The following is a 27927-nucleotide window of genomic DNA, read 5'->3' as shown; positions in this document are numbered from 1 at the left end:
TCAATGAGGCATGCACTCAAAATGTTACAATCTGGAAATTGGAACCTAACTGAAAAATACTAACAATGTCCTTAGTATAAATTATGTATAGTGGGTTACCTGACCAGATTGTTGGCCTTTTTTCTACCATAATAATATTTACAGTCACTGTGTTTTTTCAATCTTACTCCCCCCCTCCCCTAAATCAGCCCCTGATGTGAGCCTGGGAAGAACTCGGTAAAGCATGTACATGATGACTTAGGCCATCAGTATTATGTTGATATAATGTACACTGGAAATGGCCAGTTGTAGAGTTGTAGTGCATGCAACTTCAATTTAATGTCTAAATTATGTTTCATGCTTCATTTTAAGCCTATCAGTCAGCTGGTAAAGAAAGTCAAAATTGTAGAAGTAGGCCCTAGAGATGGACTGCAGAATGAAAAGGTATTTGAAGCAGTTTGGAATGTTAATTTAGAAGATTTCAAATTTTTTGTGAAAAAGAAGAATTAACACTTAAAGGCTGTATTTAAATTCCACTGTAATGCTATTGATTTTGATTGATAGTTAGATTCAGTACATAGACTAAGGGTGTTTTGGTTTGTGTTTATTGCATTTATTTACACAATCATGGAAAATGTCTAGAAAATATTCTGGGATGACAATAGCAAGGCCAAGTCTGCCAGGCGCAGCAAAGATTGATTTGGCAGATCAAATATTCCAGTCCTTTCAGGTATGAATGGAAAGACAAGTGACTGTGGTTATAACTGTTCATAACCGCATGATTCTTGTTTGTTTGTAGGCACTTGTAGCAACTGAGACTAAGATCAAGTTGATTGATATGCTATCAGAGACTGGCCTTTCATCGATTGAAGCAACCAGTTTTGTATCTCCCAAATGGGTTCCACAGGTATTCAGAAGGATTATTAATAGTGATCGAGATGCAGCCATAATAGTGGTAATATTTATGTGTACACCCCTCACCCCTGTCTTGTAACTTCTTATCACCCTCTGCCACTTCTCATTTCTCACTTTTCACCCCTCACCCATCACTGAGCATCTCTCACCCATAACTTCTCAGCCCTTAGCCCTAAGGTCCCCACAACACCCAACAACCCTTACCCCTCATCTCTCACCCTCACCCCTCAGTCACCCCTTATCTCTCATCCCTCACCCCTCATCTCTCATCCCTCACTCCTCATCTCTCATCCCTCACCCCTTACTGAGCATCTCTCAACCCTCAACCCTTACCAACCATCTCTCACCCCTCACCCCTCACCCCTCACCGAGCATCCTCTCATCTCTCATCTCTCACTGAGAATCTCTCACCCCTCACCCCTCACCCCTCACCCTGATTCAAATAAAATTGTTAGGTGTAAACTTTAAGAATTTTCTTTGTTTACCTCGATATATGTGCTGTGTTGTAGATGGCAGACCATGAGCAAGTCATAAGAGGAATAAACAAGATCTCTGGCATTTCCTACCCAGTGCTCACTCCAAACCTCAAAGGTTTTCAAGCAGCGGTCAGTTGCTACATGAATACTATAGCTTGGTTTAAATAATGCAATAAAGAACTGAAGGTCAACCACCTTTTTCCATGGTCTACATTCCTATAGACCTTAAAATTGAAGTCAAAATGTTCAAAACTCAAATGGAGCCAGTGTTTTGAATGTTTTTTTTTTTCCTCATAATAAGCCACAGAAACATTTTAAATAGTACCGAGTGTTTATTTAAATTTTAAGTGACATATAGAAACTTTTTGATTGTGTTGGCAAATGACATCACAAAGATCTTCTGAAAATTTTGAAAGTTCCATTATCTTCTCAGTTGTAATACTGCAACAACTCTGGTTTCAGTGCCAGTCCTTTACAGCATCAGACAATTTACATGACCAGATGGAAGTCTATTAACAGATTTCACCACTCTTCATTTTTGTAGATAAGTACACTGTACAGTAGTTGGTGATACTTTGTCTTTTTAGCTGGACTGTGGTGTGCAGGAAGTAGCCATCTTTGGTGCCGCTTCAGAGTCCTTCAGTAGGTGAGAAAATGTGGTCAAGGAGTTTTCATTGTGCTGTTCCATGACGTATCGATAATCCTCAGAGAGGATTCCTTGGTTTAAGCCCCACCACCCTGTCAGAAAATTTCACTTAAAACTTTCATCTAAAAATTTTGACTTGTGGCTCTTGTTTTGTAAATTTTTCAACTTGTGTTGGCAGACGCCTGTTGTGTTTTGTGACCATACAATACATGTGTACATTGTAAGAGTGTGTCCTTTTTCTTGATACATCAGTTGAAGGTCTTTATTAATAAGATAAATGCCGATGTATACACAAACAATAACCTCCATTTGGCGTGAAAATATGCTCGGATATTTGTCCATGGACATTATCTGTTCTGAGAAGCAAACAAATTTCCAAGAGCAAGGCTTGAGGAAAACTGTGAGCGTGAAGGAACAGATAATGTCCAAGGACAAATATCCGAGCATATTTTCAAAGTCAAATGGAGACTATTGTGTTTATTATCCTTCAAATACTTTTACATGTAATACCTTTAATTTATGCTTAGAAAGAACATTAACTGCTCCATATCAGAAAGCCTACAAAGGTTTGAAGCTGTCTGCGAGGCCGCAAGGAAAAGCAATATTCCTGTAAGAGGGTGAGGTTTTCAATGTAATTTTATGATTGTTCTTATATGTGTACAGCGAATGTTTTATAACAATATTGTTTGTTAAATGTTTACCTCTGAATTAAAATGAATTAGAATACCATTTGAAGTGAGACATCTTATGTTCTCGTTTCATGTCATATTTTTAGTTTGAACTGTCATTCATCTCCTGCCCTCAGCATTGTAGCCAGTTATGCTGGTACCAGGAGATCACTGGCATTCCAGGCTTGTCGTATTTTGTGGTTTGATGTTATACTGCTCAGTGTTTTCACTGGGAGACAGTTGTTTTGCTGGTTCTTGGAAATTTTATCAGCTCTGAAATCTGCAAGTGATACAGTGTAATAATGTAATACCCTGTTCACACCAACAATTTGTTAATTAAAACATGTTTAAAAGTGGGTTAACTAAACAAGGTTAAAAATTAGTTGCTCATACATGTACCATGCACACCCCACAACTTAACATGGTAAAAACCCCTGTTTGATGAAAATGTTTTAGCAATAATTTAACATGGTTTGAAATTTGTCCTCTCAAAATGACTGCAAGGCACAATTGACAAATTGGAAAAACCTAAACTTGATTTAGTTGAACTAGTTTAGTTGATGTAAATGAGGCGTTAGTTGTCTTAGTTTGGGTTTGGCAAAATATTTGTGAAAAAATTTCTGAGATTACCTAATGAGTTTTCCATTAGTTCATAATCCTTGTGGTTTGTTTTATTTGTAGATATGTTTCCTGTGTTGTTGGTTGTCCATATGAGGGATTTATTGCTCCCAAGGCTGTAGCAATGGTAAGACTTAAAATTGTAAAAAAGCATCTAGTCATATTTACTTAAATTGATTTCACACTCAGATATGTCGACAATCATTTAGATACACATACAGTCGCCTTCCCTGAGTATCTCTGATCCAAAATGTGTCTTGTTTACAATAGCCACAGAAGGAAATATTGATCAACCCTATTGTTTTCGTTTATCTAGCCAGTTTTTTCAGTAACTCCAGTTGTAATACTTCAAGGTAAGTAAAACAGTATTACTCTCACTTTGTGGGATTCTAACCACTGCAACTTACATAGTTAACTTACCTGTCAGCATTTGATCACGCAGAGTCAAGAATTTGCTCATACCCATTTATACACTTGGGTGGAGAGAGGCACTGCGAGAGTAACATATCTTGCACCCCCACCCCCACCCCCCCCCCGCCAAATAAAAAATGCCATTATGCTAATACACCTTCCGTACTACCAAATTCTGTGTTACTGCGCCAATCACAACGGTGAATTGTTTAAGTTTCTCGTTTGAAGCGAACGCTGTTTCACAGTGGGCTTAAACAGGATTTTAGAGAAGGGGTTTCCAGATACGGACCGTCGAAGGCATTCCCCTTTAGGGGTTCCGTGGGCATGCTCTCCCGGAAAACTTTTAAGATTCAGGTCCTCGGACATTGCATTTCCGTCATTCTGAGGCCAAGTCACAATGTTATAATGTTTAATTTTTTTTTAAATTCGGGGTTCGACTGGATTATTGCAAGATTCGTTTGTAAAATATAAATGAAAAATCGTTTTTTAATCGACGTTGTCCTCGGCGTCACCGTCGCAGTTGACTCCAAAAGTTGCTTTCAATCATGTGCTTGCGTATCTGTTAATTACCTTCCTGTGGTTATAATCCCAGTTGCTGCAGTCTCTTTACTACATCCCGGTGTCGTCCCTAAAGACAACTGCAACTTTAGCAAGAACACAGACTGTTCACAGCCCTCCGTTTTCTCTTATTTTTATTCAATCGGTGAACGCGCGGAGAGTGTCTCAAAGAGTTGCAAGAGAACTGGACGCCAGGGTAAAACAGGAGACTTGACGTGAGACTTCTTTATTCTTCGTTTGGCTCGTCTCGCCTCCGCCATCCCCTCGAACTTCGCGCTGGCTCTCGCTTCGCTCGTGTTTTCTTTTCCGTGCGTTAAAAAATAGAGAGGCTGTGAACTGTGTAGTAACTGAATCATTTCTTTCCTGTGCAGGTAACAAAGAGCTTGTTTGACATGGGATGTTATGAAGTGTCTCTTGGTGACACCATTGGTGTTGGAGCACCAGGTTAGATGTCTTTAGTTAGCAAGTCTCTCTTTATGTGCTGAATTCATGTCCCAATCGAGAGAGATCTGAAATGATACACTGATGGCTCTATACTGTTACAACCATCGTATCATGCAACCATCAGAGGGAACTTAGAGTAGAGCTATGTCGTCAGGAGAACATGAAGAACATTATGTTTATGGCGACATTAGAATTGGAAATATACTCATGGGTATTGGAGGTTTCTTCTCGGGTGCGTGTACTAAGATCGACCGAAGGCTGAACAGTGTCTGGAACCGCCGGGAGAACTCCCATATGAAAAGGTCGGAATGCTTTTCGTCCTGCTTCTAGGAGTGTAAATCACGGATTTTACTCTCACTTAGGGTGTTCAAAACGAAACGCCGCTATTTCTGTCGATCAAGGTATTTTCTTAAGGGTTGCTCGAAAAAATGACAAATGAAGAAACACTTTTATTTCTAGGTAACAAACGTTTAGATTACTTCATGGAAAGTGCGCGCGTACGGTATTTACGCACGAGTTTTCCGATGCAAAAACAACGGGTGCGTAAATACCGTACAAAGCACTTCCCATGCTGTAATTTGTTTATTTTATACTTAATAAGATTTTCACACTCAACCAGATTTGCTCCCTTCATTCGGCAGAACAAATGTGAAGTTATTTTTTTATTCCGTCTGAGTGCAAGCACTCTGTCGCTTCTTCAAAACCTAGTGTAAATATTTTTCGTACAGAATGTTTACCTAGTCGTCAGTCAACGCTTCAGCTGCGTTTGATTTGTTTCCCTTGCCTTGCCTTTTTTAAAGTCGTTTGCTTCAAGCTTCCCGACATTTCTTTGCTTGGTAAAACTCTTTGTCGTCGATAATGCTTACGGCGTATTTGCCTTCTTTAAAACTTTTCTTGCCTCTTCCTTCTGTTTGAGGAATTCGCTAAGCGAGTTAACCTTAACGTCTCGTCGGGTTTTTGCTGGAGTCTTTTTGCTCTGCTGTTCCTGGATGTACTTTTTAATGGGTTTATCTAAAGCGATAAACCTGTTCGAACTTTCCGCCATTGTCTGTGGTTTGTAGCTAATTTGCGAGAAAACTGGAGTAAACTTGTGGAAACTCTACAAACTTCTGTGAATGAAGATTGAAGAGGCATCAACAACAACGCGAAAGCGTTTCGAACTGACTAATTTATTTTGACAGCTGATTTCTGATTGGATGAAACGCTTTTCTCACGTGTGAGAAAGTCGTTTCGCGATTTTGATTGGATGAAGCAATTTCCGTATGAGTTTCGATTCTGTGCGAAAATCTCAGTAAGTATGAAATAAAGTCAAGTGGTATCGTTTAGAGGTCAAATACTACGATTATCAGTTGACTAAGGCACGAGGGAAGTTTGGTTACGAAGTTTTAGCCTCAAAATTATGGTGTTGCCACGGGCAACCTACCTCGTTTCCGTTGGTAACAATATCAACAGCGGTTGGTCGCCTGTCACGTCGCCTACAATTTCGCGCGCATTGCTGCCAATTGACGTCAAAGGCCGACAAGTTGCCAACGGATACGGAGCCAGTTGCTCGTGACAACAACGCGATTTTTACCTTAAAACTTGGTGACCAAACTTTCGTCCCGCCTTACTCAACTGATAATCGTAGTAAAGCTCGAGACACACCCAGATTGGTTTTCTCTGGGGGTTTAATTTAAATTTCCCGATGAGCACCCGCGACCTTTTCACATGGGAAATCCCCCGCCCCCGGGGCCGTAACCACAAACTATGGAAGAAAATCGTCATGCTCTCAGGGTTCTAATAGTTTTCTTCGAACTTTGAATGTTTACTAGGCACAGCTCAAGCCATTTTGGAAGGTGTCTTAGACACTGTACCAGTCGACAAGCTGGCCATTCACTGCCATGACACGTATGGCCAAGCCTTGGCTAATATTCTCACAGCCTTACAAGTAAGTAAAAACTAAATGTATGAATGTGTTAGAGCAGTTTTCAATTGAGTATCGTGAAAAATAAAAGTAAAGTAATCACTTTGGCCAATCACAAAGTACTAATCAATGAACCAATCAAAACTCTAAATAAATACACGTAACTGACGCGAAGCGCGGGAAAACGTTTCCGCGCGGGTCACGATTGAGTTTGGTTTTGCTTCTTACTGGATGACAAAGTGGCGCGAGTTTTCTAAGCCAATCGCATAGCATAGTTGAGAAGTTTTCAATTGAGCGTCGTGAAACCAATACCAAAGCAATCTAGAAAGACTTCCTTCTCTCAAGTGAGAAATTCTCTAACAGCATACAATGTGTTAAGCTGAAAGTCCAGGACGACTCGACCGTAATGAGTGTCAGTTGTCTATTCTATTCACAGCTGGGTGTCCGGACGGTAGACGCGTCAGTCAGTGGTCTGGGTGGCTGTCCGTACGCGCGCGGTGCATCTGGGAATGTTGCCACTGAAGACGTTGTGTATATGCTACATGGAATGGGCCTTGAAACGGTAAGTCTTCATTTGAAGGTCTTTTGAAGTTTAAAGTGCCAGAAAGATGCGTTGCGATGACGAGATACCAACGGCGTAGGTGACCGTAAAAACTATTATCGTACAAAAATTTCGGGTTTTGTTCAAATCGTTTTCTGTCTTGTCAGGTGTTGTTAGGGTGATGTGTAGAGTTAGAAAGAATTGATGAACAGGCCAATTTCGAGATGATAAAATTCCAACTTGATGCCGAGGCTTATGGGAATAAAACAAAGAAGAAATGAAATCGAGGTTTGGGGTGGAAAATAGCTTCCTTTAATTTATCCCCCGAAACCTCGGCGCCAAGTTAGAATTGCAATATATCGAAACTCGTCTATTTGAAAGAGGTAGGCTAAATATTTTAAGTCGCGCAAATGGCGTAATGATCCCAGACAGACACTTAGGTCTGTCTTTTTCTTTGCCAAACTTTATTATTTATTACTTAAGTTGCTTTTTAAATTACTATTTAGGAAGTAAACTTGGACAAACTTATGGATGCGGGAGACTTCATCTGCCGAGCACTGGAACGAGAGACTGCCTCGAAAGTTGCTCAAGCGAGGAGAAAAACTCAAGACACAAAAAGACAGTGATGATCTGTGCATTCTAATCTTGAAATGTTAATTCTCCTTACTGACTCGGAAACATTTCTTTTAATTGTGGTACGGAGAATTTGTGGGAACAGTACAGCGTTTCCGTACTCATATTTTCGAGACCAATTTTAGCGCGGAAAAAGTCATCTGAACTGGTAGGAATTAACTGAACCGGTGGGAATGAACCAATATTGATAATATATTTATTGAATTCCGCGTCTGAGAGCGGATGTCAGGAAGAAAAAAAATCACAGTTGGCTGGCCATTTGGAAAAAAAAAAGAAATTTCAGAATGTAAACCTCCATTATAGAAGATTTTAAAGAAGTTAAATACAACACTTATATATAAACATACGGGCATTACTCATCTTAGGGTCAGGGAGTAACAGGCTTAACGTTATATAAGTTCACTGATGTGTCTCTTTGCCAAGGCGTGATTCTAGGCCGGTGTCTTTCTTAATTCATCCCGCTGAAAGACTGGACGACCCTGGAAGATAATCCAGTATGCTAATACTCCTCTGCTTTGCGATAAGAATATGAGTTGTTGGAATATCGATTCTGCACAAGTTTCTAGGACTAAAAAAGAAAGCAAAAACACTTTTCATTCAGACGCCGTCCACGTTACGCTAAGTGGAGAAATTTGAAAACGCAGCTTTATTTCTACGGCTAGGCCTACCGTCCACACTAATCCGTCACGAAAACGAGGATTTTCGAAAACACACTCTTAAATGCGGAGGAATTTGAAAGAACCGGCTTTTCGTTTTCGTGTGGACGGAAAACACTTTGAAAACGGAGCTTTTCAAAAACGTTGACGTCACGAGAATCATGTGATTTCCCTGCTCCAGTTTTCCTCAAACATAAATCCGAAATGACCGGTGATTGTTGGGTTTTTAAATTTCTCCGGCGTAGTGTGGAAGGAAATATTTCATGCGTTTTTAGAGTGAAACCTCCGTTTTTAAATTCCTCTGGCGTAGTCTAGGCGGTGCCTTATAACTTCGAATACAAATGAAATTTGAATATCTCGCACTAATTAAAATGATGAAACGAACCAATCAAATGGTTGCAATTAATCAGCCATGCGTTACGCGGTCGCAAAAAGTGTGCAAATTTAAATTGCAAATGATACATCGCTGAAACATTTGCTGCGCTGAATTCCTCGGCCGCACATCTTCCACCGTGGGAGGCGCGGTGGCCTCATGGTTAGTGCGCTGGTTTCCGGATCGAGCGGTCCGGGTTCGAGCCTTGGCCGGGGACATTGTGTTGTGTTCCTGGGCAAGACACTTTACTCTCACAGTGCCTCTCTCTACCCAGGTGTATAAATGGATACCGGCGAACTTAATGCTGGGGGTAACCCTGCGATGGACTAGCATCCCATCCAGGGGGGAGTAGAAATACTCCTAGTCGCTTCATGCTACAGAAAGCGGGATAAGCTCCGGCCTGATGGGCCACTTGGCTCGTATGCAGACTTTACCTTTTTACATCTTCCACCACATTTAAAAATTCAACTAGCTAGCAGAAATTTAATTTCGCTCTCAGTCACTTCTAGGAACAAGTACCAAGCTTTCGTTTTTGAATTGTCCTTAATTCGTTTGGAGCCGTAACGAAACACCAACACCTACAACAAGAACTTACTTCAAGCAAACCTTGCAAGCACGTGCTTCGAATTAAGATGGTTTTTGCGCCTTGCCAAGGTAAGAACATAAGTTAAAACCAATGTATTTTGTAGAAGAAACCTGACCTTCTTCGAACGTTCTTTACGAATAGTTGTAAAAATTTCGAAACAATTAGAACTCTTCAAATATTAGTTAAACCTCATCCACTCAGAAATGCACGTCGACATTTAGATCTTCTGATATCGGTGAATTCATTCGACCGATGGTGATAGGAAACTTTCAAAGGCTTGATACTTTTGATTTCTTGTTCTCTAAAGTTGACTTTCAAGTCGCTCATTTTTTTATTATGTGGTCATTGTTTTTACTCGTTGCAATGCAACGAAGTGTTCCAAGTGTTGTTATTTATTTTCCCCAGGCAAGCTCTATTAGACAAGGCCGGAAGCTTCAACATCCCTGAAAAGTGTCGGAAATAACTCGTGTCATTTTTTGTTGAAATTTTATCCTTTCTTTCCTGAGGACTGAGGGACGAAGATGAAACTCGCAGACACCCCAGTGGTGTGTTCCATGACAAGATTGCTTCGAGTAAGTTGAACCTTTCAGTCACAAGCTCCAAATTTGTATTCTCCTCTTTGACTGTCATGCATTTCTTTTAACGTCGGTTCTGAGAATTTAATAGTACATCGAGTCAGTATGCCCAAGTTCGAGATAGTTGCTTTCTCTCGTCACCTATTCGCTTCATGACAATTTGTTGACGTCAACACACACAATCGTGGTCCTGACTGGGGCTTGAATATAAGGATTCGAATATTTTCCTGTTAGTTTCAGAATTTAGGCGCTCTTCAGCGCTACACATATCTCATTTAAGCCAAACAAATTGCACTCTAGTTGCGGTTCCTATTTTTGTGTAGTGACTGTGTCTGGCTTCTACGTGGCTCTATGAGGAACCATTTAAAATTAATGAGAGCAATATTGCGCAGGGTGCATTTTGCTGGGTACAAAAATGTCTGGGTGGTAAGCCCGCTAAGAGACGGACCATTAGAAAAGTGATGGGGTGGGGGATGGGGAGGAGTTTCGGCTTGCACTCTCTCTTTCTTCTTTATCCCTGGGAACGAGGTTGCATAGCTGTCAAGCTTCATTATAATGCAAATTTATTAATTATTATTAGCAACGTGATTTCCGCGTGGTAAACAGATTCTATTTGGGTTAATTTCTTACAACGGTTTTTTGTTTACAATACTAAGATAAGTCTTACTGCGCGTTTCACTAACATGCGGACTCCAAAATTCAAAGTTCAACGGACAAATGCGTTTTTCGCTACCGTCAATCAAATGTTCGGCGGCTCCTCCCAACTTCCGACTACTGCCAAGCACTGTTTCGTTGTCTGAACTGTGCTCAACGATTTGATTACCGCGCGCTCGGCAGTGGTCGGAAGCTGGGAGGAGCCGCCGAACACTTGATTGACGGTAGCGAAAAACGCATTTCTCGGTTGAGCTTTGAATTTTAGAGTCCGCATGTTATTGAAAGGCGCAGAAAATAATGCACTCAAATATAAAACAATTGCTTGCTTTTGCAGAACAAAAACGCGAAAAATTCAACCGACTTGTTAGATTCAGAGCCAGTTTGTCTTAACATTGCCTGTTGCTCTTCTAAATACGAAAAGTCGATTTTTTTTCAGAACGACCATTTTGATTCTTGGTGTTTTTGCCGTAGTAAAGCCAGAACGAAAAACGAAAAACTAACTTGCTTTATAATATGAAATTATCGCGTATGCATTGTATTACATTGGAAACAAAATGCAAATTGTTCTGCCACAACAAGTACACGAGTACACTTACAGTAATTGAATGACTTTCGATTTGTAAGGTGAAAATTTTTCGTTCAGACCTTTATGTGCATATTTACAATTTGTTGACTGGAATATGTATTTAGTTGCAGAAATGTTGACCTGGTCTTTTCGTTTTATTTCCTTTGTAACTCCTTGGTGCAGATTCAGATGGACTCTCATTGGTGGATTTTCATGGCTCTTCTTGGACTCTTAGTGGACACTAGATGCCTGCTGACATGGAGGTTCTGGATCATGCTTGTGTGGTCTCTGATCTTGATGCGTCGTTTGGTAAAGGACAATAGTTTAGATTCTTATATCGACAAAAACCGCGTGACAAGATCGACAATCAATGTTTCCTCCAAAAATCACTAGAAAGTGACAAGGAAATCTGCAACTAATTGTAATGTCTTGATGTATCGCAAATTCTCACAACTTATGCTAAAAGAATGTATAGGAATTAGTAAAGATAACTTATACCTCGAACTCGAGACGTAATGATTGAATAAACGCGGATCCATGTTACTGAAACTACAGACTAATTCTACAGCAAATGTCTTGGAAGAAATTGTCGTTTGCTTTGAACACTGCAGTCAGCTGAAATTGTCTCTAATCTCGCCAAATTTCTCACCAGTTGTCTCACTCAAGTTTTGAATTTCGCATCTTTTCAATTTATAACATGGATTTCTTTGCTCGGCCATGCAACACTTTTTTTTAATTGGGAGAAACTTTCGTTCGCTTGTTTACGGTTGAAATTGTCTTGGCTCTCGCCAAATACTTCAATAAATCAAATTTTAAAAACTAAAAGCTAACGGTTGAACAGTGTATTTCTCGTCGTTTCAATTTGTAATATGGATTTATTTGGTCGATCATGCGAGTAAATTACTTTTTTTTCGTATGCTTCAGTGCTTAGCACGAGGTCAGTTGAAATTGTCTTGAATCTCGCCAGATTTTGCTGATCGACTACAGCCGAATTCATCATGCACTAAAACCATTCGGAAAATCCTTTCTATCAGCATTAAAAAAAAAAAAAGAAAATAAGTTTGCCTATTAATTGTATATTCTGTGGTTTCAATTTACAACATAGATGCGCATTTGGTGAACTGAATTCACTTTCAAAACCAGAGTAAACGTTTACTTGAAACTGACGTAAAAAAGCTACAAGCCAGGTAGAATTTATTTCAATGTTTACCAATAACGTCAAATACTTCTCCGTAAAAATAACAGGATTTTTTTTCACTACTGGTTCGTAGTTTCGATTTCTCTATTTCTTAAAATTAGACATTTTGCGATTTCTTTTTGCGAGAATTATTTTTGTCTGCCGGCGATCCTTGTAATAATTTTACATGTTTCAGACTTAGTGTTTCATAGATTAGTAATTTCGTCTTACTTATTAGTTTCTACAAACAGTTTTCAGACGTCACGTTTTTCAGCTCCTTTAATAGCATGAAAACAAATTTATGTTAATCAAACGTTAATGGTTAAACAATAAAATATTTTAACCTCAATTGTTTGTTTATTTTTCTGTTGTATTTCATGTTACAAAACAAATAATATAATACTGCGCTTTTGAAAGGGGACTGGTTACTAGTCAAAATGTAGGCTATCTCTTTTACTACTTTTTCACTATGTAGGGTTGCCACAAAGAAAAAAAAATTCTGCGATTTTGAACAGAGTCTTGTCAGAAATCAAACATATACTTTGACTTTTGATGGGTCACATCCGTTGCAAGATTTTTCCCGCCAAAAGACAGTATATTTTTGACTCAAAACCAGACACTGTTTTTTTCCCGGTCGCCTTGAAAGCGTATTTTTTTAAACTTCAAGACAATAATGTCGTCAAAAACGTTAGCTTTCTTTCCGACTAATTTCTCGTTCGCTTAGGGAAGCGGAAATTTTTAATCCGAGACAATTGTGTCGACTTTTTCCTCGGCTATCTAAAAAACACAACATTTATCCCGGACTATTTTCTGCCAGCAAACATTTTATTACAATCTGCTTTGCCTTGCTTCGCTCTTTGGTGATCCACTGAGCTTTCAGATGTTTCTCTTTGAATCTAGAAGGAAAAATCAAATATAACTTAATTAGTGAGTCGCGAGTCATTTTCAGTGCATACTGTTTTGAGTCAAACGGTTACAGTTTGCTACTCTCCTAGTTACAAGAAACAGGACTATCAGCTTGGTGAAATTACAATCCATGAGAAGATTAATATTTCTACTGACTAGAATCGACGCTATTTTTGGCAATCTTCTTTTGTCCTTTAACAGTTCCAAAATTTATAACGCAACATCAATTCTTGGCATTTCATATGATCGTAACGCATTTAAAACAATGTTGTGAGGTTTTGTACTAAATTTTAAAGCTATTGAATTACAACGTGAACTAGCGCCTGGTTAATTTTGCGAATTTGATAGCCTTTGAATGTGAAAATCCTTTTTGATCAACAAAATCTCTTTAGAGCAACGAAAGAAATCATCGAGTTAAAGTTGGAGCGAAATCTTGAAGACCCGAGGGGTTAATCTAGCCTTGCTACTGCAAAAGCCTCTTTACAGCAAAACAGTGAAAACTCATGAAAGCATTCTTAAGTATTCGCCAAATTGGTATTATAGATATTGCAAACGTGTAGAGCTTATGAATTTCAGAAAAAAAAAATCAAGCGGTTGAGCCTAAACAAATTCTGCATGTGCCAGTTTCACCTGGATTAAAATCTTCGCAAAATACCTTTCCGAACTACAGTACATTGAACTGTCAAAATGCAAAATTGTAAGGTTAATTTCTTGCGTATGTTTTTTTTTTTTGGAGTAAATCACTCGTTCTCCAATCACTGAGAGGAGAATTTGAAAGGATTGTAACTTTTGGTTCCAGATAAAATGTTTTCATTCCCTGCAATATATAGTCTTAAACGCTCTCAGTTCCAAGCTCAACAAAATCTCCTTACTTATTTCTAGACATCATTTCAGTGAATGGTTCGAAACCAGGAGTATCAGTAGTAATACTAATGTAATAATAATAAATTTATATAGCGCTAAAATTATAAAGTATTCTAAAACGCTTTACACTGTAAGATTAAGATTACAGTGAAAATATAAGAAAAATGTGTCTAAAAATAATACAATGTAAAACACATTATAAAACTATGGCATGCTGTACGTTAATTTCAGAAAGTAAGTTTTTAACTTTGACTTAAGAACAGTGAGAGTTGGGCTTAGTCTTATTTCATGAGGAAGTTTGTTCTAAAGAAAAGGTCCAGAGTCTGCAAAGGCGCAATCACCAAATGTCCTGTGTTTGGTTTTGGGAACAGCGAGGAGGTTATGGTCTTGAGATTATGGTTATGGTCAGTAGTACATATGGTGTGAGCGACCTCGTGATGGTACTTCTGAAAAGAACTGTTGTTGGTGACTGGCAATCCAATAACGTGGAAACTATTTTTCATTTAACTTATAACACTTCTCCTTTAACACTGAAGACAATGCCTGCTCAGGTTGTCGAAAAATCATTCACCATTAGCAGTTTATTCAAACTACCTTCACCCAAACGACCGCACTGGACAAAGTAAACAATTTTGCTCTACATTTTGATAATTAAGTGTCTGACACATACTTCTGACATACACCAAATTTTAAATTCCATTATGTAATTAGGTAATCAGGTATCTTCCCTACAATAGCAGTGCAGCACACTGTATATAACAATGCACTGGAATAAGATTGAAAAGATAACCATGAAAAGAGCTCCATGTATGAGGGGTGGGTTCTCTTACATCATCCTTTCTTAATTGCCATGAAAAAAATGTTCTGGATATAAAATGGTGCACGCAAGGGGCTCCTGTGCAAGCTAGACCAAAAGAGAGAAAATAATAACCAATCAGATCACCCCCTGAGCCCAGCCACGCCACCTCCGCCACCCTACCCGCCCCCTTGTCCGCCACTCTTTTCCGAAAAAGAAGAAAATAAAAAAATGCCTGATCGCTGTGTGAGGTTATATCTTTGTGGGGAAATCCTTCAGCTAGTTGGAATTTTGTGATCTTATTCCAGAGCAAAGCATACAAAAAGTCATGTACTTCCTCAATATTTCCTTATAATTAAGTCTCAACATGTTTCCAAATTTAAGGTAGCAGTACAAGAGTAAAGAGATTATTTTTTATTTGTACTAGCTGAACCTTTTTATGGTCTTAAGCTCAATTTGTTGACTCTCCTTACTGACTGCAATATTTGTCCTATTCATGTTATTCCGCATAATTTCAGGATACATGTACATCAAGACAATGTCTTGTTCAACTTTTTTCTTTGGAAAAAAAAAGTGAACTTAATAACGAATTTCTTCTTTTTGTTGCAATTAAAAATGCTTGAAAGTTTTGCGGTTACCTTATGGTGGCTGAACACAGTTTTTGATAACTGTGTTTCATTCACCTTTTTCTCTAAAACCCTTGATCCCTCAGTCGCCAAAAATGGCAGCAAGCAAGTTAACAATACAAACGTTGGTTTTTTTATAGTTGAGCTGACATATGTGCTGTTGCCGTGGCAACATGAACCAATATAAACAGGCCTTTAAATCTGTTTTGTTTATTTGTAGAAAATCTAGTCATCAGATTTTCTCTATAATTTGCATGCAACAAGCTAGTAACGATTCTCACAACTTAACATCATTTTGCTAATAATTTAACAGAGATCTTTAATTATCCCTTGTTGAAGGTTCACCGAAATATCTAGAATTTCCTTTGTTAAAGTTTAACTTTTTCAATAGTCCAGTTACATATTTCCTAAAGTATTTTCGTGCCAAATTTCGTGAAATTGTAATGAGTGGTTCTCGAGAAATAGGTGTATTTCCGAGAGTGCAATTTTTCATTCAATCGCAATTTTTTGACTTACTACGCATGTGCTGCATTTAACTGGGTTCTTTCGGTAACAAAGAAAAAGCTGAGAATTGCTGGGTTCCTTCCATCATTACCTTTTCTAACATATCTCTGTAATAAAAGACTAAAGCCATCAATACACTGCGTTCGATTATAGAGAAAAATAGCACAGATAGTGCGGGTGTTGAGTATATAAAATGACCGCTTCACTGACGGCATGTTTGTTTTTTGCAATCCTTGTGTGCGCGCTGAATTTCATCAGCAAAAGCACGCGCGAAAACTGTGTTCGGCCACCTTAATTCCACTACATGTGAATTGTCACATTCTAAATTTAAAAACATTACCTATCCTTCCGAGTTCTTAGTTTCATCAGATAATATCATTATAAGACCCGCTAAGAAATATTGACCATTTACAACGGTTTAAATCAACAGGGTTCTTCATAAGTTTTGTAAATGTGGCACATTTGAATATCCAAGCATTAAGCTACATGACATTATTAACAATGGTGGCTCGCAAAAGCTGTCACATAGGTGAAAAGGTGACTATCTTTGAAGTTTTGGTAACAGTTCACAGTCCTCACATCACAAAAAGTAACATTATAAAATTTTCAGTATCACAGAGCTACAATGTGTAGTTCCAGAAAATATCCATACCTCCCCCAAAGAAGGGATTTTTTTGTAACACCTCCCCACCCATCTGGAAATTCCAGTTAAGCTTCATACATTTCTTTAAATTTTTTGGTCTTCCAGAACCCCCACCCCCCCATGAAATTCCAATCCCTTCTGTGGGATAGTATGAATATTTTCTGGAATTGCACAATGGACAACAAAAGTGTTGAGACACTTTGCAGCTGTGAAGTTCAATTTTTGAGTGTCTTGGAAACATCTCCACCCCTCCCCCCCCCTCCCCCGCCACACAATTTTGATTTTTGTATTTCACAACATTGAATTGGGGGGCCGGGGGTATCAGAGAATTAATGCTAGAAGCAAATAAAATAGCTGTCACAAATTTTTGCATTTAAATTAAGTATTACTTTATTATCATTGCACACCATGTATACACTATACTTTGTAAAACCACTACAGCTGGTCTTAGTGTCTGACTGGGCTTTCAGCCGCCTGTTTGTTTTGGTTGGGTTGTGTTTGGGTGTTTATTTGCTTAACGTTCATTTGGCTGTTTATTTCTTGGCCGTTCATTCAGTTCTTGTTGTTTGAACTGGGTTATCTGTCTCATATTCATACTCATATAAAGTGCCTGAAATGAATATATCAAGGTCTAGCGAGTGCTGTACAGCTGTAGCTCCTGTGTTTTAATAGCGGGAAAGGTATCCCCACAGTCATAGTGGAAGTTTTTCCTTCATTTTAAACAGACTATAAACAAATGATTATTATTCCGGATACATTGTATGCGTATGTATGCTTCGCAAAACTACTACTGACGAGATTTGGAGAAAAATCATAAAATTATACTAAAATTAGCTGGTCCATGCTGAACATTGTTGTTACCAACATTGGTAACTTCCTTTCTTGGAAAACAACGCAAATTGAAATGATGGCCATATCGCCAAAATTAAATGGCATACACCGTACAAGTACATAGATGGCAAAATATGGATGGTCTGTGCCTCTTCGACAAAAGCAAATATTTTTATAGTGCAGTAGTCTCCAAGCAAGATTATAATAAATTAACTGTCATGTGGTTAAATTTCAAAATTAATATACACAGTTGCTCAGATTAATTTCTTAGCTTTGACATTACATGATTATGTACTTTTAAGGGACTTTCCATTCACAGCTCATTTCAAGCGAACAAACTTGTCACAATTGGAACGTCACGAAAAATTCACATAACATTTGAAGCAACTGAACACAACAAAAAATTTCCTTCCCATTTTTAATTGATAACTCTCCCCAAAGACAGTTTGCAAGTGATTACTGTTTGTGGTCCCTTTGCCGAGCACAATACTATATCCAGAATAAGCCAGAGATATGCTGACAAAAGTTTGTAATTAATCTTTGCATGAAATCATTTTATAATTCTCATTCCAAAGGTCTACAGGCAAGCAAGTGAAAGCCACCAGAGTGAACCATCTTACTGCCAATTAATTCAGGTGCTTGAGTTTTAAAGACTATGGATCATTCACATATCATTTCTGGTAAATAACCACCAAGAAATTACAAATCCTGTTTCACCACAAACCATGATTTACTTGGTTACAATAAAGGTCTGTTCAATTATGCAGTGAAAGTACTGTTACGACAGCCTTGCATAAGGAAAAAAGATTAGTCCTTTGATCACAGGTTCTTGCCTCCAATATTGATACAGTAAATTTAAATAGTTTCCCACAAGAATTTAGAAGATGATGGAACATGGAGTCCCCAGATAAAGAAACAAACAAACAAACAAACAAAAATGCACTGGAAAATATTTATTTTACTAAAAAGAGAAACTGTACTCACCATTTCCTATGATGGAGATAAGGTCCTTCCCTGTTCAAATCTTTTTGTTGGTTACTGGAACTATCCCTGACGTGACCATTGTTAATGGAATCAGTCAGCCAGAAACTGTTGGAAAACCGAAAAATACGAGTAAATCAATTCTCTCTAGCTCGTTATAGGAGATCACAATGTTACACTAAGGAAATGAACAGAATCCCGGTCAAAACTTTCAGGCAGCTGATTAGTAACTGCATTGTTGTTGCAGGACAAAGCATATTACAGTGTACATTGTATGAGAGCGACAGGAATCAGAAATCTTAAACCAATTGACAGTACATTGACTTTATAACTGCTCATTTGGAAAAGTTGTAGCGTTACACAAGCCAACTGCGAGCCCAAGTCAACCTCGAGTCACGAGTCAACCTCGAGTCAACCACGAGTCAAGACAATTTTTTTTCCTTCTTTTATTTTGTCCCCCACAAAATATAGCTTGTAGGAATTAAAATATATGAATATAGATTGTCTAACAGGCCTACCTCGATCATGGCTCGCACCATCTTGGAGTCTTACGCCGGACCTTGGGATCGTGTTCAGTCCCCCCAAACTATGGTAATTCATGTTATTTGCTGTGTCCATTGCCGATTATCAAGGTAAGGCCCTCTTTACACGACCCTTCTTGACCGTGCCGGGTAACCCTTTTGCAGTCAAATGTTTTTAAGTGTTTACATGAAAACAGTAGTCAAGCCGGGTCAGCCCCCCTTGCCAGGTAACCGAGACCCAGGTTGACCCGGCGAGAGGGGTTGAAATTTCTTCAATTCTTACATGTAAACAGTGGGCCAAAAGCTAAACCTGGTTTGGTCCTTTCACTAAAATAACCATGTTGTTTCATTTTTTTGGTTTGTACATCAGGACCTGCCACCATTCCGTTATACTATCTAGGTTTTTTGTTTGTCATCTTTCTAGCCCATGTTTTCAGTTTTTGATCAGTAGAAAGGCTGGCCTGCCGTCAGGCTCGAAGGAAACCACACGCTAAGAACCCAGGTTGGTATAGGTAAGTGCTTATGTTTAGTTCTCTCTGCAGTGATTCAACCGCGGGTAAAAAGCAACCCGTGGACCTGTAAAGAGGGCCTAAGATTGTCTTATCCAAATACATGTAGTGAGTGACATGAATCTAGTAGACTATCTACTGACTCAGACAAAAGTTGAACAATATTAAACATTCGGACCACATGAGCGAGTTGCCTCTTTCCTGAATTTCGTGCCCGACCTTGAAGTTCCAATAACTGTTGCAGGATCGTGTTTACAGAACTGTATTAGTGTTGCAAAGCTGCATTTATTTCGTAAAGAAATCAACGACAATAGTGACAATAACCTTATAGAGCTGAAATGAACAAATGAAGAAAATCACCTGTATTCACATATTTCATTTCCTACAATCTATTTTTGTTTTTTTTTCGGAACAAAATAAAAAAAAAGAAAAACATTGGCTTGACTCATGTTTGACTGGAGGCTGACTCGTGACTCGAGGTTGACTTGGGCTCACAGTTGACTCGTGTAACACTAAAACTCTATTTGGAAATGCTATAAAGACGGCATATTTTCCCTGTAAACTACATGTATAAAGTAACACAGAATTGAGAAGGGAAAATGCAGTTCAATTCACTGATTAGAGCAAGAAAACAATTACCAACCTGTGTAATTTATAGCTGAAATTTCAAAAACAACAACAACTGTACATTATTTTCTTACTTAAGATACCAGTATTTATAAAGTTTAACTTATTTACATGTTAAGGCAAAAGATTCCAACACAATTCAGTTCTTGAAGCAAGTAGCCACTTCAAGCCTACTGAAAATTAACTATACTGCCTTGTGCCACCCAAAAGCCAGTCTACTGAAATTTCATGCAGTTGTGGGGCCACGAATTTCAAGTATATCCATGAAATCCTGCCAAATTCACAAAAACATGCAAAATACCACAAAATTCACTAGAAATCTTACCAAGTACATGTCATTAACAACACGTATTTGAAACTTGTCTTGGCTGTTGGGGTTGTTTCCTTGCCATAAACTTAGAAATTTATCATGAAACTTCATGACTGCAATGAGTAAACAACATCCCCAAACTACCTGGCGTTCTTAGATTACTGTTGCCAAAAACTGGGCAGTGGCCACATTGTACATGTAAAATGTTTTGCCATTGGCGCATTGTCTATTGTTGTTAAAATTTATGATGATCTCTGTTAACAAGAACCTCGTGGTCAAACAAATGGCAAACACATACGCTAATACAAACGAGTTGCCCAAATTTTCCTGCACAACTGCCAGTTTTAGAAAGGCAACACCTATAAGTAGTCAGAGTTTCTGTTGTTAAATTGTAGAGGCTAATGCTCATCATCCCCCCCCCCCGGCCACCTCCCCCACAAAAAATGGTAAAATTGCCGTCTCTTTTTGTTAAAAATGTTCATCAAAGCAGTGCAAAACCGATCGCTTTCCAGCAAAATTTGCCCTGAAAATTCCCACAAAATCAGCCGTTTTTTGCCGCTCGTTTCTTAGCGAAATTTGCTCTGAAAATTCCCGCAAATTTCCCACAAAATAGGTTGTTTTATCTGCCAATTTGTCTATGAAAAACCCACAAAATTTGACTTTTTCTTCTGCGACCTACAGAGGCCCTGAAAAGGAGTGAAAACAAGCTGCTTTAACAAAGGAGAGCCTCCAAGACTTTTCAGAACAATTTGCTCAGCCTCACTAGCCTTTGTGCCATAAACATTGCTGAGAGTACAAGTAAATAAAGGTTATTTACATGTATTTATTTAATTTTAAGAAAATTCAAACATTTAACAGTCTGTTACAGTAGTTACAGGAATACTCATTTTACTGAAAAAGAAAACTGTACTCACCATAAGCTATCGTGATACTGCTAACTTCTCTCTCAATCTTTTTGTTAGTTTCGCCATTATTAATGAAGTAATTTACATGTACCCAGAAACTGTTGGAGAAAGCAAAATATAATTAAATTCCATCCTTTCTAGCTAAGAGTTAGACAGGACAATGATAACCTTTGTTTATCAATTAATAAACACACACGTAGCAATTGGAGTCACAGAGCCATGCATGTTGTAGGACCAAAATTTCTGGCAACTGATGCAACTGCATTAAGTTGCAGGTAAAAAAAACCAATCTAGACTGTTATGTACTCTAAAGATTAGCCCTTTTCACAGTTAACTTTTCTCCTTTGCATTAAAATATAATCTAACACGTGTGCAAGGCAATTTTAGGCTGTTTCATAGTTTCAGCCCAAAATTGCCTCGAATCCGCCTTGGATTACATTGTAATGCAAATGAGAAAAACTAACTGTGACAAGGGCTATCTCAAGTCTTTACTTTGTACTGACAACTGATCATGGAAGCTTGATGAATGTTAAAGTACCTTTAGGGTCTGTTTTATATGGAGTTAAATACATGTAAGGTTGTCCTTGAGTATCAAAGCCTCTTATTTCCTGCCTAGCCCAAGTTGGGATATCACCATTTAAACTAAAGTAAGATATTTTGGTCGGCCATATTCATCATCCACTGTAAATAAGGGATAATCATGATGGTTGAACCCTTAAAAGTACTAATTAACACAGTGGAGATGTTATTTGGGTTGTTGCACAGCACTTCTGTTTTCTCTCTAGAGAGAAGCATTGCGTGACGACACCATAGGAAGGAGACCATATCGATATTCGATGTATGGAAATAAATTATACTAACTAGTATTATGAGAAGAAACCATTCACCTGTAATGTAATAGAACACAACTTAAGGAGGCTTTTCCCCAATCCTTTGCAACTTGTTCCATTATAATCATGAATCATCCACAAACTGTTGAAAGAAGTATTCTAGTAAATATATTGCATTCTCAATTACTGATGATATTGAAAATCCAAGGAAAAATAAAAAATGAAATTAAGAAAATTTGAAAATGTTGCAGTTGCAGAGTACCTGCTGAAATTCTTGTAATCTACAATAGCCAGTTTCCTTTAGGAGACGCACCTGCAGGGAATCATGGTGCAGTCGAAGCCCTAATAGGCGGCAACGTATTAAACGGCCACCCCTATTAGATGGCCAGTAATCAGTCCCCATGAGGGCTTTTCTATTGTTTTACCTCTATTTAGTGGGCAGGGGTCTGTTCCTCAAAGGTCCCGAAAAGTTTTCGCACCCGAAAAGCCGTTGCAAAATCTCAAACCGGGGCTTTCGAGAAATGGATCCCTGTCCTCTTAAAGCAGCCACTATCCATTTTCCCAAGGGTGTCTGTTTACTAAGGGTTCAACTGTAGTTAAATATCCAGTCCCAGATGATGAATACCACTACCATGACACAGCGGCATCTCATAGAGGGAATTAGCCATTCAGAATATAAAACTCACAAAATAGAACTAAATAAGATTAGTTGCCACCTATGTCGCAAGACAAAATAGAAATAGTACAGTAAATTGAAAAAAAAAAGGAAGACAATGACTTTGTGTGTGAATAAATTTTACAGCTTTAAAAACGAAATAATTTTCCAGTATGAAGCAACAGAGGGCAGGGCAATTGACAAACTGAACCTGGCTCATAATTATAGTGGTGTATTTGTTCTCTACAGAGGGAGCAAATGCCAGAGCCTTACATCCCTGGGGTTGGGGGAGGGGGGTTAGGTTGCATGCAATCAATCTGAGCGCACCCTCTAAAGAACCACAGAATACCCCTAAAAATCTCAAACCTATAATGCACAATGCCGTTATTACGGGGAAGAATTGTGCAAAAACAAGAATTTCGAATCTAGATGTGCCTAAAATGGCTGTTTCGAAGGGCGTTTCTGGTAAAATGTACGGCCGCCACCTTCTTTGACTTTTGTACAAGTAGTTCTACACCAAAACAAGTTTCCCACCCTTGATTATTCAATACGCACAACTGAATGAATAAAAGGTCACATTAATTCAGGCCCAGCACGAGAAAGGAAACCATCCACATGCTACTAAATCAATCTGTGGCGTTTCAGAGAGTTTTGAAGGCCATTCGTTTGCTAACCTTACCTCGAGCTTTCTCTTAAAACCAGCATTTCCAGTGGATACAAATTCGAATACAAAATACAATCTTGTATTCAAAGCGAAAGGTTCTTCTTAAACTTACGTAACTTGTGAATTCCTCAAAAATTTCAACTCTACGTGCAACACAAACACTCGAAGTCCTAATCCATAGACCAGTCGAATCGTTAACCTTGCTTGTTTTGCTTGCTTCCACGTGATGAATAAATTAGTCTTCTTGAAAGGTCAGCGAAGAGCATGCGCCTCTTTGGTTGGCGGTGTCACAGTGATATGTGTATCCCCGTGATATGTGTATCCCCGCACATATATCACTAGTGATATGTGTATCCCCTCCAAAATGGCGACCAGTGATATGTGTATCCCCCACCCCCCTCCCCTCTACTTTAAAAAGCAATATCCTCCTTGAAAGCGCTCTCGTCGTCCGATCGCTTACTGGACGAACGACTAACCCAAACAGGCTTAAAACACAAATCTCAATTTTTGAAGTTGAAAAAGTTTACGTATCTGCTGCTGGAATTGTGTTCTTGATCCTAACTGGTTTTCTGCGAGCAGGATATAATGAATTTAAAGTTGAACACCAAATGGATCTAGATATATTTCAATTTGAGTTTCACGGCACCGGATTTCTAGGACGATATTAATTGCGCGGTGCATTCTCAGCCCTCGAGTAACGCATATTCTCCACTGTTCATCGCCTTGTTTGCATCTGAATTATTCGTGAGGTGAAACACATATCACGGCTTCGACCCGATCGCCATAAAATGATTAGTGGCACTCGTGTATCCCCTGCACCCGCTTTTCAGTTCGACTTTTTGTAAGATATGTTAAGTCTCAAACTGTATACATTGCTATACTGCGAATATTGCTAGCACGTTTCATAATATTCGACGTTTATTTTTCGGCAGTTAGCCTAGATTACGGCTGTCTTCAGGGGATACACATATCACTGCGCCATGTAATAATTAGTGATATGTGTATCCCCTGCATGTGGTCGGCGACGGTGTACAACCGAGGTCAGTGAAACTCCAGAAATCCCAAGCTATGAATAAATGCCGGGTGTGAATATTTCTAGCAAGCCAATTTTGACAATGCAAATGTTATGGGCATTTTTCTTCTTGGGTAGAAAGCCAATATAACAGCTGTGTCCATGGGGATACACATATCACTAGTTCATGAAATTATCAGTGATATGTGTATCCCTTATTATCCCGTGCACGCGTGCACGCGTTTTTAGTGGAATTATCGAGTTTCAAACTTCAGTGAACCCAAGCCGTGTAAAAACGTCGGGTGCTAATATTGCCTGCAGTTTTGACAAGGTTGATGCGCTATATTATAACAGTTGTGTTTCTGGGGATACACATATCACTGCGCCATGAAATAATTAGTGATATGTGTATCCCCTGCTCGCGATTTCAGTTTAGATATTTAGACATTCGAGTTGCAAACTCCGCAAACCTCAACCTGGGTATAAACGTCGTAGCGAGTGAGCAGCCAGCACGTTTCAGCAATAATTGGCCATTTTCTTCGATCAGGTAGATAGCTGATCTAACGGCTGTGTTTAGGGGATACACACTGAAATCACTGCGCCATGAAATAATTAGTGATATGTGTATCCGCTGTTCGAAGTTTTAGTCAGATATACAATCGAGTCGGTTGGAACTCAACCAAACTCAAGAAATCCTAATCTGCTCCGTTGGGCGCGAATTCATTTCTGGTTTCTTCTACTCTTTACAGCGCTCGTCGGAACCTCGCAACCGAGTCGCCATTTTGTTCGTTGAATGCCCAGGCGCGTATCAGTGTTTTGTGTATCCCCACAGGGGATACACATATCACTAGTGATATGTGTGCGGGGATACACATATCACTGTGACACCCTGACTGATCTGTTGGGATAAAAAAGCAACTCATACGAAAAGGTTGAAGGTCCAGGAGACCCCAGGGAGGGGGGGGGGGCTTACTCCCTTACATGGGCTGTATAGGTACTTGCGGCCTAAAAGGGTATGGTTTTTCAGCTGTTTTGGTCATAAATAGGGTATGGTTTTTGCACTCTAGCTTTGATATGGGTATGTTTTTAAGAAATAGCCACTTTTTCAACATTATCGAAAAGAAAATCAACAAAAGCCCTTCACAAATTATGTTTACGGTTATTTAACATTGGTCTGAACTAGGGAACTAATTATAACGCAAGTCCGAAACAGGGTTTTGATTTAAGGGTTGGGTCATAAATAGGGTTTCTAATTTTTGGTCAGGTCATAAATAAGGTAGGGAATATCAGTCGCAGATTTTGGTCATAAATAGAGTAAGGGTTTTGGGAATCGGGCCGCACACCCCCACCCGATTTTTCTGGGAGTACCCCCCCCCCCCCGCCGGGAGGAGACACTTCGTCTCAGGAGGCGGGGGAGTACTTCCAGGAAAATTGGATGGGGTGTGCGGCCCGCTTTAATAAAACCCTTATCCTATTTATGACCAAAATCTACGATTTTCCATACCTGACCAAAAAATTTGATATCCTTTTTATGACCTGACCCTTACCCTTAAGAAATACCCTGTTTCAGACCTGCCTTATAATTAGTTACCTAGTTCATACCGATATTAAGCGCGTTGTGAAGGGCTTTTGTTGATGGTCTTATTGATAATGATAAAAAAATTACCTTCTTCTAAAAAACAAGAACATTTTTCAAGTTAACAAAAAACAGAGAAATAAAATCGTAAAAACTACGCCAATTAAGATGACATATTCAAAATACCGTTACGGTAATGTTTTTGCTCCTTGTTACTCGATGAACTGTTATCTATGGGTTAAAAGAAATCACTGGATCGCTTATATCCATTTTTATTAGCCTGTTATGAAAACTGCCCTTTATTGTAATTTATAGTTTGGGATATTGACCTGAACCTCGTTCAAGAGGTGGAGAGAGAAGCTCAGGAAAAAGTGAAATAGCACTTTTCTCAATCGTCTTAAAGTTAGTTTCTCTCTCAATTTGTCTCTTGTGCGTGTCCCTTAAGACCGATCAGGCGTTCTTTTTCGGGTCACGATCCTGTCGGTGGAGAGGAACGCGGGCGCACCGAAACACCCACGGCTGGAGACTGAGCCTACAAAAAAGAACGCCTGAACGCGGTTAGAACGGACTGTTACTAATATGCGTGCCAGGAAGGCATGCGAAGCATACGAGACAGGATCCCTAACCAAATAAAAAGGCAAAGTACAAGCTAATTAAGCTAACTTAGGCTAACAAGAGTGCTATTCATCTCCGCGTTCAAGTCTTTCAACGTTAAAAAGTGGAAAGCAGAGGCGAATCCAAGGGAGGGGTGGAGGAAGTTGCAACCCCTCTCCCTAATCCCCTCCCCCTCTTTTGAGGATCTTTTTTCTTTCGTTATTTATTTGACTCACCATAAAAATAATAGAATAAAAATAGTACTAAACGTAGTTTTTGACACTTCCAACAACTGACAGATCGTCAAGTTAGGAAAAGATAATAGGCTGATTTAGCAACAGGACGGGAACGTCAGATGACGACTGCAGGGCGCGCGCAATAGCCTGGAATCTGTTCTAATTTGACCATATTTGGGTGTTTGTACCGCACGCGCCGTCGTCAAGTGACGTTCCTGTTCTCTTGCTAAATCAGCCTAATGAACCTTTCGCGACTGCTTTATTACTGCATTACTGTTTTTCGAGAAACTCCAGATTTTATCAACCTCGTTGCCATGGCCTTTACCCATGGGAACAAGGCTGCAGATTTTACATCATGCATGTGCCTTCACCAGGGGCGGGGGAGAACACTCTGCGACGCCTGGTACTTTTTGTGTATCTGAATCATCCAACAAAAAATGACGTCACATCCGGTAAAAAAGAGCGCTGAACGGCAAAATCAAATTTGAACATGGCATGATCGTTCTCTCAGTAAGTAAAATGGTAATATTTTGCAATCGGCCGGATATTTTTAACGTTTTATTTGGCCACGATAAACAAAATTTTGTCTTCTTCCTCGTCATATCAGTTTGTTTGAAGGACAGGGTAATTATTTATTCAAAATCACGCTGTTTTGAAGGCGTGTTTTTTACGAAATGTCGCCATTTCTTCCTCGCTGAATTCCACAGGAGTCATCGTTTGTGTGGAAATAATGAATTCCAGGTAAGTTGCACTCAATTAAAATATCCTATTCTCTTAGGTAGGCATTACACTAAGAAAAATGCACAATGACAGGTTTCTAGACATGGGGGAACCTTATTAACAGAAGCGCCTTTTTTAAAATTTACTGTTGCCAAACACTCGAGAGTACTTGAGTGCTGTTAATCGTATCACTGCAAGAATAGACCCACACACATAACGCGCTTTGCAGAACTTTCTTG

The 27927-nt window shown here is 39.0% G+C and overlaps 1 protein-coding gene and 1 long non-coding RNA gene across 3 annotated transcripts in view; one reads left to right on the top strand and one right to left on the bottom strand.

Moving 5' to 3' along the window:
• LOC145495735 (hydroxymethylglutaryl-CoA lyase, mitochondrial-like) overlaps positions 1 to 7785 on the top strand; it is a 9093-nt gene extending 1308 nt beyond the window's left edge. Inside the window, exons 2-11 of the mRNA XM_081475332.1 lie at positions 352 to 423; positions 779 to 886; positions 1404 to 1499; positions 1958 to 2016; positions 2544 to 2633; positions 3366 to 3429; positions 4643 to 4715; positions 6527 to 6642; positions 7055 to 7180; positions 7666 to 7785. Coding sequence (XP_081331458.1) covers positions 352 to 423; positions 779 to 886; positions 1404 to 1499; positions 1958 to 2016; positions 2544 to 2633; positions 3366 to 3429; positions 4643 to 4715; positions 6527 to 6642; positions 7055 to 7180; positions 7666 to 7785 — 924 coding nt within the window. The remainder of the gene's footprint in view (positions 1 to 351; positions 424 to 778; positions 887 to 1403; positions 1500 to 1957; positions 2017 to 2543; positions 2634 to 3365; positions 3430 to 4642; positions 4716 to 6526; positions 6643 to 7054; positions 7181 to 7665) is intronic.
• LOC145494021 (uncharacterized) overlaps positions 1 to 23683 on the bottom strand; it is a 33694-nt gene extending 10011 nt beyond the window's left edge. For both annotated transcript variants that reach the window (XR_014050211.1, XR_014050212.1), the window contains exons 1-2: positions 23566 to 23683; positions 22289 to 22373 (exon numbers count right to left, since the gene is read on the bottom strand). This is a non-coding gene — a long non-coding RNA (uncharacterized LOC145494021). The remainder of the gene's footprint in view (positions 1 to 22288; positions 22374 to 23565) is intronic.
• Between the last annotated feature and the right edge of the window lie 4244 nt (positions 23684 to 27927).

Source organism: Orbicella franksi, chromosome 8, assembly GCF_964199315.1.
Source record: "Orbicella franksi chromosome 8, jaOrbFran1.1, whole genome shotgun sequence".
NCBI classification, from domain to species: domain Eukaryota; kingdom Metazoa; phylum Cnidaria; class Anthozoa; order Scleractinia; family Merulinidae; genus Orbicella; species Orbicella franksi.
The sequence above is the reverse complement of the archived record's forward strand: the minus strand, read 5'-3'. Positions and strand labels throughout refer to the sequence as shown.